The 14,258-nt window shown below is 41.0% G+C and overlaps 1 protein-coding gene across 2 annotated transcripts in view; it reads right to left on the bottom strand.

The window, feature by feature from the left end:
- Dcaf5 (DDB1 and CUL4 associated factor 5) overlaps window positions 1-14,258 on the bottom strand; it is a 111,125-nt gene that overhangs the window by 67,438 nt on the left and 29,429 nt on the right. For both annotated transcript variants that reach the window (XM_041658154.1, XM_041658155.1), the window contains exons 2-5: window positions 7,947-8,090; window positions 3,410-3,446; window positions 2,400-2,539; window positions 469-598 (exon numbers count right to left, since the gene is read on the bottom strand). In XM_041658154.1, coding sequence (XP_041514088.1) covers window positions 469-598; window positions 2,400-2,539; window positions 3,410-3,446; window positions 7,947-8,090 — 451 coding nt within the window. The remainder of the gene's footprint in view (window positions 1-468; window positions 599-2,399; window positions 2,540-3,409; window positions 3,447-7,946; window positions 8,091-14,258) is intronic.

Raw genomic sequence — 14,258 nt, 5'->3', positions numbered from 1 at the left:
CCTGCACCCAGAAGAGCTCCTGTGCAAGTCCGGAAGCACTGAAGGGAGGTGTTTACCCCTTCATACAATTGCTCCGTAACTACTCTGTCTAGGGTTCAGACCACAACTTCTGACTCCACAAGAAGGAGAGTGGATCTCTCATCTGCTGTTGACTTTATAAAAGCAGGACAGGTTAAGAGAGATGCCCATACCTTTAACCCCAGGCAGAGGCAAATGGATCTCTGTAAGTTCGAGGCCAACCTGATCTACGTAGAGAGTTTCAGGACAACTAGGGTAACGTGGGAAAAAAAAAAAAAACTGTCTTGAAAATCAAGACAGAAGAAAATAGAAAGAAAAAAATAAAAAATAAAAAAGATCCTCAATTGAGCTTAGCTGCTACCACAAGTTCTTGCAACACTTGCTGGCTGATTCCACTCCCTGAGAAATGAGGAAGGCAAAGGCTGAAGTACTTCTTCAACTGGGGCTTACCTCTGAGGTTTTCTAATGTCCCATAGTCCCACGCCTTCCTTTGAATTGGCTGTGGCCAATAACCTGGGCTCCACGGGGTTAAACATGACACTGTGAAAGGCTGATGGATAATTAGCCAGGCAGAAGGGCTCTGTGAAGACAGAAAGGAGACACCACTCTATGAGGGCAGGCAGTTGAGCAGGAGTCAATGAAAGATGGTGCCACTCCTGTGTAGTGAACACCTCACGAGCACCTCCACATCTCCCTAAGCCTCCAATACCAATTAAATGCACATAGCCAAACTTTAAACTGTAATACTCAGACCCTAGTGTTTCAAGGGGAAAAGTGAGCTGTTTATACTTTAAACTATAATACTCAGACCCTAGTGTTTCAAAGGAAAAAGTGTGCTGTTTACACTTTAAACTGTAATACTCAGACCCTAGTGTTTCAAAGGAAAAAGTGTGCTGTTTACAAAAGGAAAGATGAATTCTGATAGAAAATTTCACAACTCCTGGCAAAGTTATTATACCTTTAATATTTATAAAATTGAAAGTTTTATAAACAAATAGATTTAATGAAGACAAAGTGAAACAGTGAAAGATTGAGACAAAGCAAAGTAACAGTGCAGTTCCCCTTCTGGCTCACGATGCTCCCTAAATGGACAGAACTGTGTTTGACTCCCGGTATCCAAAAAAAGCCTGAGCCAGGCAATGGTGGCACATACCTTTAATTCCAGCACCTGGGAGGCAGAGGCAGGGGGATGTCTGTGAGTTCCTGGTCTACAAAGCTAGTTCTAGGACAGGCAGCTGTTAGACAGGAAAAACCCTGCCTCAAGGGGGGGAAAAAAAAAGCTTAGTGCCCCCTTTCTGTAACTGAGGGAGAAGAATTGTGAGGTCAAAGCCAGCCTGATTTATATACCCACAATATGTTTTTGTTTTAAAGTTTAACACTTGAGCTGCCTTTGAATCCAGTCAATTCCTAATCAACTTGACCTGGAACTCTGGACTCTTTGCATAAATTACAGTTCCTGGTGAGGAAAGAATCACCTTGCTACATGGAATAACATACTCCTCTAAGATCTATTACAATCAAACAAAGACAAACATTATCTATGGTTTCCAAATAAGTCATGTTCAGGGCCTTGGGCAGGGGAAGTACTCAGCCACCTCAGGAATAGAGCATGCAGAAAAGGGATTAGTGTACATACAAACACACAGAAATGCAGTAACAGATACTGTCTGTTGTGACCAGCTCTGCTGACCAAGGACAGGCTTCTTTGTCATCCTGAACCTGTAAAGGTCTGATATATGAGCAAATACAGACCTTGGTCCTGCCTGCCAGAGAAGGTGAGACAGAGACTGTGGGTTCATTACTGAATCAAACTAAGGACAAAAGTGGGCAGGGTGGTAGAATTAGAAGAAACAGTAAGAGAAATCCCTCTGCAGGAAATAAGCTAAGAAGATACATTTCCTGAAGAACCTCAGAGTCTATAAAACAAGTCCTTCAGTCAGCAACTGTAAAGTGGAGGAGGAGTTCGCTGTCCTAGAGACAGAGTGCACTTGCCAACACTTACCCACATGGAATTAAGGTGAGGGTCTGTGTGGTCTTGAAACAAGAAGTACACAGTGTCCCTCTTCTCTGCAAACAATCCACAAAGTGTGGACCAGCACCACACAAGAGGAGTCTTTGGCAGCTACCCCCACAATGAAGCATCACATATTCTGGGACCACTGAGTGCCAAGAGGCAGGGTCTGTACAGTCACAGGCAGCTGTAGAATGTTTGGTAAATGTGGTCTACTTCTGACTACCTGGGGCAAGATGGTCCCTCCAGTGTCACATACCTGGGCTACCTAGAGTCTCAGATTTCTTTTCCTTAGCTGTAACTCACACACTGATTAACTTGCTATCACACTGTTGAGCATAACCCAACAACTCCTTACACAGTGGCCTACCTCCATGGGGAGACTCCCGGATGTCCCAAATGAGAACCCGGCCATCATCTGAAGAGCTGGCAAAAATGTTGTCATTCACTGGGCTCACCGACAAGCCATACACTGCATCTTCATGAGCAAACACATCCAGGGTCTCACTGCTGAGAAAAAGAACAGAGAAGCAATTGACACAAACACACACACACAGACAAGGTGCAGACTCCCAGCCCTAAGGTACCTAGCTAGGATTCAGTTTCTCTCATTCCCAGAGTAAACCAACAAGATAATGAATTAGCTAATTAGTTCAAAGCTCAAATGAAAAAAAAATGTATAAAGTATGTCCATAAAATATCTATATATACATTTAAAGGTATTATTACCTTTATAAATTTCATAATTTTCATACTAAGCATAGCTCATGTTTCTATTTGTTACAAACTCATCTACTTGTATGGAGAGGTGAAAGTGGTACAAGATTTCCCAACACAGAGGGGAGGTTTAAAGGCAGCCAGACCTGGTAACAGCAGAGGTAGAGAGCTCTCAGCAGACTCGCATGGTGATAAACAGCACAGCTCTGAGCTAGCCAGAACCCAGTGCCTATCTCTGGGCCTCTGCGCCCTCCTGTCATGGATATCACAGCAGTATCCCTCACAAATGAATGTGATGGTTAAATGACTCAATGCAGAAAAATCCCTTAACAGGGCCTGGAACATGATAGTAAGAACTCAATAAATACTACTATCAACTATTGATTTTTATTGTGTATAAGTAATAAATATCAAATAAATAAATATAATAAAGGAGAAAAACCTTTCCCTCTTATCTCTTGTACTAATATGCCAACTCTGCAAATCTTTTTCTTTTTTTAAATATGAAATTTCCTCAAACTATTATAGAAATCATTTTCTTTTTTCAGAAAACTAATATTGGTTCCATATTTTCTTCAAGAACTAAAATCCACGTCTAAGGAGATATTTGCCTCTGTTCATCTAAAAAATGGTCAGTCATTATCACACCAATAATCTATTTACCTTTCAACATCATGGAGGATAACTTGCTCATCATTTCCTACAAAGGAAAAAGACAGATATTTCATAATTCCTGCAACGTGGTCCCTTCCACATGACAATGTGGGATTTTAAAGTTTTAATGAATGGCATCAGCAGGTGGAAGCTCTTGTCTTGAAAACTTATTTCCTAAGTTTGATTCCCTAGAACCCATGGCTGAAGGAGAAAAACTAACTCCTGAAAGTCGTCCTACATATGTGCCATGGCATGTGTATTGAGCTGGTGCATGTATGTGCAAGCATGCATGCACTTACTCTCTTTCTCTCTCACGCAAGCATGCACACACAAACACACAAAGTATCAACACACTCAAAATACAAAATAATACAAAATAGGAATGTTAAGTTAGAAAAAATATCAAGACCATTTAGGAGGTCAGGTATAGTATACCTGCTTGTAATCCCAACACGCGGGGGGTGGGGGGAGAATGAGGAGGCTCAGGGCACCTAGGATAAGTGAGAAACGGCCTCACAAGTCACATGTTTTCTCTAAAAAACCATTAAGGGCAGAACGGTCTTTACCAAGTTTTTGTTTTGTTTGTTTAAAAAAGCAAGTAAAACCTGGTAACTTTTTTAGAATACATTATTCAGGGGATCAGACCAAAATAAACCATTAGCCATTCAGGCAGAGTGGACAATCATTTCACTCATCTACACTAAACCACCCACCCCGGGGCAAAGCAACCATCAGCTGCTAAAACTTAGAATACAATCTCTTAACAACTCTAGGCTTCTGCAGTCCACGAGAACACAGGGATAATACAACCACCTACTTTACTGGGCTATTACAAGGATATGAGACTATAAAAGCACTCAGAATCAGGCTGAACTTGATAGGCCTCCAATAAATGTTTGTTGTTTCTACCTAATCCTTCATAGCATTAAAATCTGGTGACTGTGATCCTAAGTGATGGTAGAGCTTTCTTCCACAACTCTCTCTATATTCTTATTCTAAAAATCTAAAACACTATTCATGATATGTCTTCAAATAGTTTATAAAGCCAAAAACAATTAAAGCAAACTTGTGTAGGACGAAAGACATATCCCACTCTCAGATGCACAGCCCAAAGCCATCTAAAATAGACAGCAAAAATAGCAGTAAGGATGTGGTCTAAGTCATCTCAACTTTCAAAGTGCTGGCTATAAATTCTCCAGTGGGTACATACTAATGACATAAGTAAACTCACACTAATAACTTCCAAGTGCCCAAAATAGTGGGTCACTAGGGACAAGAGAATAAGATTCTGTCCAGTCCTTTACGAATTCAAAGTCTTGACAGGCAGTGGTGCACACCTTTAATCCCAGCACTCGGGAGACTCAGGCAGATCCCTGGGAGTTCAAGGCCAGCCTGGTCTACAAGTACAAGCATTAGTTCCAGGACAGGCTCCAAAGCTATAGAGAAACCCTGCTTCAAACCCCTCCCCCAAAAAAAATAGAGCCTGGCTGGGTGGTGGTGGTGTGCACCTTTTTAATCCCAGCACTCAGGAGGCAGAGGCAGACAGATCTCTGTGTCTACAAAGTGTGTTCTAAGACAGCCAGAGTTACATAGTGAAACCTTGTCTCAAAAAACCAACCCCCTGCCTCAAAAAAAAAAAAAATCAAAGAAAGAAAAGAAAAAAAAAAGAAAGAAAAGAACTGTGTCCAGTTACATAAACTAGTAGTAGGAGGAGGGTGAGCTATGGGGAGATGGGACTTTTAGTTTTAGGGACAATTATCCCCTTCCATGTTCAGAGAGAAAGCATACGGGAGAATCAGAAATCAAAGACATTCAGGCAACTCTAAACTCATTCTAGTTTAAGGATAAACTGGATGTGTGGCTCAAACTTACAAACCCATTATTGAGGAAGCAGAGGCAGGAAGACTTCCTTACGTCCAAGGCCAGTCTGGGCTACTCAGCGAGTGGTAAGCCAGGCTAGGTCAGCTTGGGCTATAGTGAGACCCTGCCTCAGGAAATTTTAAAAGGTGGGGAGAAACAGGGTCAAATAAAGCAACCCAATGTGTGACCTAAGACACCAAATAGTATAGTCGGCAAGGGGAATGAGGCTGGACAGGTCAGCTGGGTCAGACCTTATCCTGTGAGTATTAGAGAGTCAAAGGAAAACACAGCCAATTTTGATTTGTTTTGAAGACAGGGTTTTTCTGTTTAGCCTGGGCTGTCCTGGAACTTGCTCTGTAAACCAGGCTGTTCTCAAATTCAAAGATCTACCTGCCTCTGCATCCTGAGTACTTGGATGAAAGACATGCATCAAATATTTTTTAATGAAAATTTATGGCCAGGGAGAGATGGCTGGGGCAACAGATCTGCCACACAAGTATGGTGACCTGTGTAGTTGATCCCTGGACTCACATAAAGTTGCCCTTTTACCTCTGTACACACAATGTGCCCTCACATACTGTGCACACACAATAAATTAAGAAGTCATTCTAAACACAGAAATGAATGAAAACTTGTGTAAGCAATGACTTGAAGAATGAGAGATCTGACGGACTAAAAACAAAACAAAACATGAAAACAAGAACAAAAAGAAACCCAAAAAGGCAAGCTGGAGGATAAATTCATGATCATTGGGAAGGTGAGTTAAGCATAGTGCTCAACTGTAGTCCCAGAATTGAGAAGGCGGGATTTGAAGGACAGGAGTTCAAGGCCACCCTGTCTACACAGTGAATTCAAGGCCACTATTAAGAGGACCCGCAACCAGGAATGGTGGCATATGCCTAGATTTCTGGTACTCAGCAGGCTAAGGCAGAGATTCTCATATGCTTAAAGCCAGCTTGGGCTGCTTAAGGAGACCTTACCACAAAACAAAATCAATCAATGCAACAGATGAACCTTATACAAAATGGCATTTCTGACAAGTTGAAAGTACATGTTCAGCGGTTTCTTTTACTGTGATTTTTAAAGTTGTTGTCCCTCCACCCCTTATTTTGGCCATGCTGAGGGTGACTTACAATCTTGTATATCCTAGGCAAGTGGTCTACCAGCTGAGTGCATTTAAAATGCTTGTGAAACATGGAAGATATCCAGCAGGAAAATCTGCTGTTAACGAAGAGGTCAGGGCTAGAAATTCTGTAGTCAGACAGCCATCACCAAGTTGTCTATCAGTCACTCCAACTGTACCCTAACAACTACCTTTCAAATAAGAATCATTTATAGGTCAGGACATCAAACTGAGTCGCAACCATAAGTATCTTTAAAAATGAAATAGTGAGGGATAAAATGATAGCTTGGTGGTTAAGAGCGCTTGTTATACAGTCATGAGAACTGAAGCTCAAATCCCAGCAACTTGCACTACAAGCTAAGCATCCCCCAAACACTCACAGCTTCCGCTTTGAAGGAGCCTACGTTCTCCTTTGGCCTCTACACATGCACGTACACCCATGCAGAAACACACACACAAAGAGTATGTATTTTTTTAAAATATATATAATTATATATAAATAAAATATAATATTATATAATAAAATAATATATAATACATAGAAATTAAAAAATAAATATAAATTAAGCCTGCTGAGACAGTTTTTGATTCCCATATGGTGGAAGAAGAGAACAACTTTAGCAAAGTGTCCTCTGACCTCCACACACTTGCTGTGGCATGCTCCTCAAATAAGTAAATGCAATAAAAAAAAAAGTTTTGTTTTTTTTTTTAATTAAGCCTAATGTTACTGACCTACAGTCCCTTGAAGTAGAAGTTCAAGGTCAACCTGAGCTATTTGAGACCTTTTGTCACCAACCAACAGCAGCAGCACAGAGATGGAAAGCAAGGAAGGCAGGAAATGCCTATAATCCCATCACCCGGGAGACAGGCATGGTCTGAGAGTACAATGTCACGCTCAGCCTTGGCTTTCTCAGACCTTGTCTCACAAAACAAAATCATGGTCAAATCTTTTTTTAGATGAAAATTTATAGCTGGAAAGATGGGTCAAGAGGTAAAAGAAGGTCGGGCAGTGGTGGCACATGCCTTTAATGCCAGCACTCAAGAGATCTTTGTGAGTTTGAGGCCAGCCTTGTCTACAGAGTGAGTTCCAGGATAATCAGGGCTATGCAGAAAAACCCTTTTTCCAAAAAGAAAAAAGAAAAAGAAACGCTTGCATGAAGCACAAGCCTGGTAACACAAGTTCGATTCCCAGAAGCTATGTGAAAAATGGAAGGAGTACACATACCTACATGTGCAATAATTAAAAATAAGTAAATACAGAAGCAACAAAAAGTAAAATCCCAGAAGAGATAAAACAGAACATAAAGCACAAATCAGTGAATCATATACTTAAGGTTATTTCTTCCTGTATTCTGTATGAAGACTGTTCTGCCGAAGAAAGGACCAAGGAAGGGAGGGAAGGAGGGATGGAGGGCAGGGAGAAGGAGGATGGAACCTTAATTCACATGTTCAAACCAACTATGGAAAGGCAATAATTCCACAACTCTGTAAGATTTAGGAAGAAAAATATGTTATCTGACCATTCTTTCAACTAATTTCCCAAGGTAGAGTCTCTCTTCTTACCTCCAGAGAAGACTTTGGTGTTGCCACTGTTGAAAGCCAGGCAGAAAATGTTGGAATGGTGCTCTCCCTTCAGCTGTATGGGACTGACCCTGGAATGGATAGCTTGTTCCATGTGCCACAGCAGAACTCGGCGGTCATCTCCTCCTTTAGCAAGGACCAAGAATCTAGGGTTAAAACCATTGATATTGCAAGGCTAACACTTGAATTTGCCACCTCAACTCCCATCCTTTCTGAATCTACGCCTCCCCACTATAGAAGATTCTGAGAAGGCACACAAATCCAGGATTCTTATCTGTGAGGTACATGAACTCTAAACTGTCCATATTCTCCCAGGAATTGTTTGAGTTTTATTTTTGCTGTCTGATTGACTGCTTTATTTTAGTGGTGATAGAGAGAGAACCCAGAGCCTTGTGCACACTAGGCAAGTGCTCTACCACTATATTCCTATCCTTTTCCAAGTTTTGACTCAAACAGATAATACAGAAATTATGAATAAGCACTGACATTGAGAACACACTCCCTACCCAATACCTTTTGTTCCTCTTGTCTTTCTAGAAATCTAGTGTTTAAATATTTGTTTATTACCTGGAATCTTTCTAGTAAAGTCTTTTGGGAAGGGAGAGGGGAATAACCAATAGAACCTGAGCTGGTTTCTACAGCTTTGCAACCAAAAAACTCTTATAGCATTTCTAGCATAAAAGTTTACAAAGCAATCTATGAAGTGGACTTAGCGACTATAGGATAGTATACAGACAACTAAGGGCCTGCTTGGCCCTAATAGGAGGTTGATGTAACCTAGTTCTCATGGGAGCCCGACTCTTACCTCTGTGCAATTCTCAGTGTCTGAATTGCAAAAGCAATGCCATACTGTATAAGCTAGCTCCTAGAGAATGCGAATATACTTGTTCTATATACTTGTAGATTTGTTAACAAGTGTGTAGAAGGAGGAACAAACTATTAGCAAAGATTACTGCTAGGAAACAAGAGAAGTTTAGATTACATTTCTCACTTGGTATATATACAAATGTACACACACACACACAAACTGTTATGTGTATTGGAGCCTGAACACAAAGCCCTGTGTAATATCAAGTCTCAAGTGTTCACCACTAAACTATTTATTATACCCATTCCTATTTGATTTTTTTTAAAAAGATTATATTTATTATGTAAACACTGTTCTGCCTGCATGTATGCCTATAAGGTCAGAAGAGGGCACCAGATCTCATTACGAATGGTTGTGAGCCACCATGTGGTTGCTGGGAATTGAACTCAGGACCTCTGGAAGAGCAGCCAGTGCTCTTAACCACTGAGTCATCTCTCCAGCACCCTATTTGAGTTTTTTTAAGTATGTGTAGGTGCATATATATCTGCATGTAGTTATGTGCACAGGAGTGCAGCTTCCTACAGAAGCTAGAAGTGTTGGATCCCCTGGAACTGGAATAACGCAGTTGTGAACTGCCTGACATGGGTTATGAGAACTGAATTTGAATCCTCTGGAAGAGAACCCAATGCTCACAACTGCAATGCCATATCTCCCACACTTCCTGTTTGACTTTTATAACAACTTCACCACGTCCCCTTCCCCCCCAATTAAGTTACAAGAAAAGCAAATCACATCTCTGAACCTCTTTAATCTTGTATAGATGGAGAAATTAAAATCTACAATGAATGGAATAGCTGAGCTAGTGAAGCTACACCGTGTTAACTATGTACTTAGCACCACTTAAAGCACACCTATAAAAGGTCATGCCACAGAGCGTTATGTCAATGCAAAGATATCCAAAGGTCTTAGCTAAGGGTAAAAACTGGGTGTAAAGGTATGTGATTCATTACCCATTTGTGTCAGTTCTTTTTTTAAATTCATTTATTTACTTCTATTTTATGTATGAGTGCTCTGTATGAACACCTGCAGACTAGAAGAGGGCATCAAATCCCATTATAGATGGTTGTGAGCCACCCTGTGGTTGCTGGGAATTGAACTCAGGTCCTCTGGAAGAACAGCCAGTGCTCTTAACCTCTGAGCCATCTCTCCAGCCCCCGTGTCATTTCTTTTTTAAAGTTACACAGTAGCAGGAGTTTTGGCAGTTTTGAGTGAACCAAAAGCGCTAGGGGCCGGGCGGTGGTGGCGCAAGCCTTTAATCCCAGCACTCGGGAGGCAGAGGCAGGCGGATCTCTGTGAGTTCGAGACCAGCCTGGTCTACAAGAGCTAGTTCCAGGACAGGCTCCAAAGCCACAGAGAAACCCTGTCTCGAAAAAAAAAAAACAAAACAAAAACAAAAACAAAACAAAAAAAAAGCGCTAGGGATGGGGTCTACAGAATGAGTTCAGTTCAGTATGACCCATCTCTGACAGAGCTAAGTTTTCAGTACTTAGTTATTGGGTGAAGGGACATGGAAGGACAAGGGAAAGGCTGGTGGCTGGTACCTTAGTCACCCTTACTTAGGACAACTTCTGTAAGTAATGGCTGGAGAAAAGTATGTAGATTTTTTTATTCTTTTTTTTTATTGATTCTTTGGGAATTTCACATTATGTACCCCAATCTCACCAATCTCCCAGTTCCTCCTTATCTGCTCCTTACCCTTGTAGTTTCCCCCACCAAAGAAAAACTAAAAAAGAAATAATAAAAATAAGATATATATAAAAAATAATAAATTAAATAGAAAATTAAAAATACAAATAAAAATATCAGTTTCAAAAAAAAGTGCTAGGGATGGAGAGAAGGCCAAGCAATTAAGAGCAGGAACTGCTCTTACAGAGAAACAGGGTTCAGGGCTCAGCACTCACATCAGGTGGCTCAGGATGGCCTGTAAGGTCCACCACCCTCCTGTGGCCTCCTGTGGCAATGTACTCGTGTATGAAGGCATATACATACACAAAATTAAAATAAAAATCTTTTTTAAAGTAAACCCTGAACGTAATTACACATGCACATTTTTGCATGTACCTCACAGCCATGCATAGGTGACTTTACGGAAGTTGTTACAGTGCCCACTATAACTCTTAGGCTGTATTTGGGATGCTTCTTTTCAATATGGTAAAAATGGAAAAGAACAAAATTGTTAAGAGAACAAAACAAGTCACAGAGAAGAAAAAAAATTACAGACATATCTGATAAATTACTCAAATTGTAAGGGATCCCTAGAACCAGCTGATGAGAAATAATCTGAGTATCTGAAGTGGGCACTGCACACATTCACTGCTCTCCTCCTGGCTGCGAATGTCATATGACAGATACTTCAAGCTCCTGCACTCTAGGCTTCCCTTCCATGAACTTTGAATCTAAATAAACTCTCACTTAAAAGAATAAAAAAAAAATCAATCTGACTTTAGAATGACAAATACTTCATCAAAAAAAATTAGTAAAGGGAAAATAGGCAACTCATTACCAGGAAAATGAAAATAATCAGGTACTACTGTATGTATGTATGTATGTAGATTAGCTATCCCAGAGACCTAGGGCAAAACAAACCAAGTATCAATAAAATGACTCCCACTGATATTTTGCTATACTCATAGATACGTGCTTTATCCACTCATCAGAGAGTCTTCTTCCAGCAGCATAAAGGAACAGATGCAGAGACCCACAGCCAGACAGTATGCAGAGAGTGTTTCTAAATAGGAAGTCTCCATCAAATTCCTTCCCTCAAAGCTCAGGGAATCCCTCACAGATTTTAAGAATCAGAGGAAATGGAGGACACAGGAACAACTTCCTTCAAATCAACTAAGTAAAGAGCATATGTGCTCGTAGAGACTGAAGCAGCAAGCACAGGGCCTGCATGGGTCTGCACCGGTCTTCTGCGTGTAGATTACAGGTACTAGCTTAGTACTTTTATGGAACTCCTGACTGTGAGAATGATTGGGTCTCTGACTCTTGTGCCTGTCCTTGGACTCTTTTCCTTCTACAGAGCTGATGTGTCCAACTTTCATATGATAGTTTTTGCTGCATTATATTATATTTTATCATGTTTAGTTGTTATCTCTTAGAAGCCTGTTCTTTTTAAATGAGAAACAGAAGGGGGAGGGGGAGGGAAGGAAATGGGAGGAGCAGAGGGAGGGAAAACTATAATCAGGATATATTGTATGAGAAAAGAATCTCTTTTCAATAAAAGAAAAACAAACAAATGTGATTAAAAATAAATCTAACAAGTTATCAACGTTTTGTCAAATCTAATTGGTATATATAGTTCCTTATATTTAAATAAGGAATTATTATGTCTTATAGAAATGGTGCTGCGGTTATATTTTTTTCAAAAAGTCTTTATCAGTAAGAAATATATTATACCAAGAGGTGATAAGGCATATGCCTGGATTTTTTTAAAAATATTTTTTAAAAGAAAATGTAGAAAATTGTAGCTGGGAATACTACATTATTCTACTTTTTTGTATTATTAAAAACTTCTGCTGAAGCCAGGCAGTGGTGGCACATGCCTTTAATTCCAGCACTCGGGAGGCAGAGGCAGGTGGATCTCTGAGTTTTAGACCAGCCTGGTCTCCAGACAGCAAGGGCTACATGAAGAAACCCTGTATTGAGAAAAAAAAAATTCCTAAAGATAGGGTGAGAAAGATGGCTCGGAGGCTAAGACTGCTCTTAAGATGACTTTAGTTCTAGTCCCAGCACCCACACTAGACGGCTGACAAATGCCTCTAATTCTAACTAAAGCGATCTGACACCTGCTTATGCCCTCTACATACATGTACACGTAAACACACACACACACACTTCTAAAATAAAATATTCTGGGCTTTTTAAACTTCACAATAGAAAAGGAAAACAAGGACTCATGCAGTGGGCTAGAATATTTATGGCAAAGAAATATAGCAATGGAAGACAGCTCTTACTAACCTTCTTACTGATTAAAAAAAACATTGGCCAGGAATCAAATTAGAGCATGTGGGGGTGGGAAGAGACAGGCAGGGAGTGGTGGCACATAACTTTAAACTTTAGCCCCAGCACTTAGGAGGCAGGGGTGAGCACCTCTGGAAGTTCGAGGCCAGTTTGTGCTACACACTTAATTCCAGGCTAGGCAAGGCTACAAAGCGAGTCCCTTTCTCAAAATAAACAAACAGGCCACAAACACACACACACACACACACACACACACACACACAAAGAGCATTCAGGAAGAGTGAGACGGTTCAGCAGGAAGACTCTGGGCTCCAAACCTGAGTTCAATCCTGGGGGCTGGAGAGATGGCTCAGTGGTTAAGAGCATTGCCTGCTCTTCCAAAGGTCCTGAGTTCAATTCCCAGCAACCACATGGTGGCTCACAACCATCTGTAATGAGGTCTGGTGCCCTCTTCTGGCCAGCAGACATACACACAGACAGAATATTGTATACATAATAAATAAATAAATAAATAAATAAATAAATAAATATCAATCCTGGGGACCCACAAGGACTACTGAAAATTGTCTTCCACACCTATGCTATGGCACTCACACACACAATATATGTTTACAATATTTTAAAAGAAAAAAATTGTTAACTTGAAAACAAAGTGTGTCACCTTTGTACTTAAAAGTCTGGGCAGTGTCACCATCCGAACAGCATCATCATTAACCACTGTGGGCATCTGCAGGAAGAGTTAATTGTACCAAGTACTGAGTTGCTGGGATGCATGGTTGCCTGTCGAGTGCCTGGGGTTAGCAGCAGTGACCTTAACACTGAGCATGATGATTGGCAGCAAACTCCATGGAAGTCACTGAGGTAGATCACAGTGGCAGAGCTGGGAAGTCCCACCCCTCACCCACACTTTCCACCTCACCCCCTTCTTGCTGCCTCTGCTTCCTTAGGCAAGGTGTTAGGAATCCCATGCAGAGACCACACTTTGAACCACAAGTGGCAAAGAAACTGAGGCCTGCACTGAAGCAGCACTGAGTCAGAGCAGTCCTGCCTAAGCTAGCACTCTCCTGCCCGACTCCCTCATCAAACCCTACTGCTTTGTTTTTAGAGGGGCTTTCATGTAGCCAGGGCTGGCCATCAACTCCTATCCCCTTGCTGGGATGATGGATGAATATCACCACAGCCCCTTTACCTAGCCAATTTTATTTCTTCTTCAGTCCCAACACCTTTATGTGTGTGGTGCTGGGGACTGAACCCAGAGCCTCCCACATACTAGGCCAAGCGCTCTACCACTAAAAGCTACATCCTTACCCTTCACTAGATTTTATCTATTTTTTAAACTTTTTTGTGTATGGGTTATGTGTTCACTCACGTGAGAATATGCTTGCTTACACATGTATGAATGTGTTGGGGTCTGAGGTCATCAGGTGTCTTCCTCTACAGCACTCAACCTTTCCTTCTCTCTC

This window comes from Microtus oregoni, unplaced genomic scaffold, assembly GCF_018167655.1.
Source record: "Microtus oregoni isolate MIOR12 unplaced genomic scaffold, Mior012 000009F_ref0000495, whole genome shotgun sequence".
Taxonomy (NCBI): domain Eukaryota; kingdom Metazoa; phylum Chordata; class Mammalia; order Rodentia; family Cricetidae; genus Microtus; species Microtus oregoni.
This window is presented reverse-complemented; position numbering and strand designations above follow the sequence as displayed.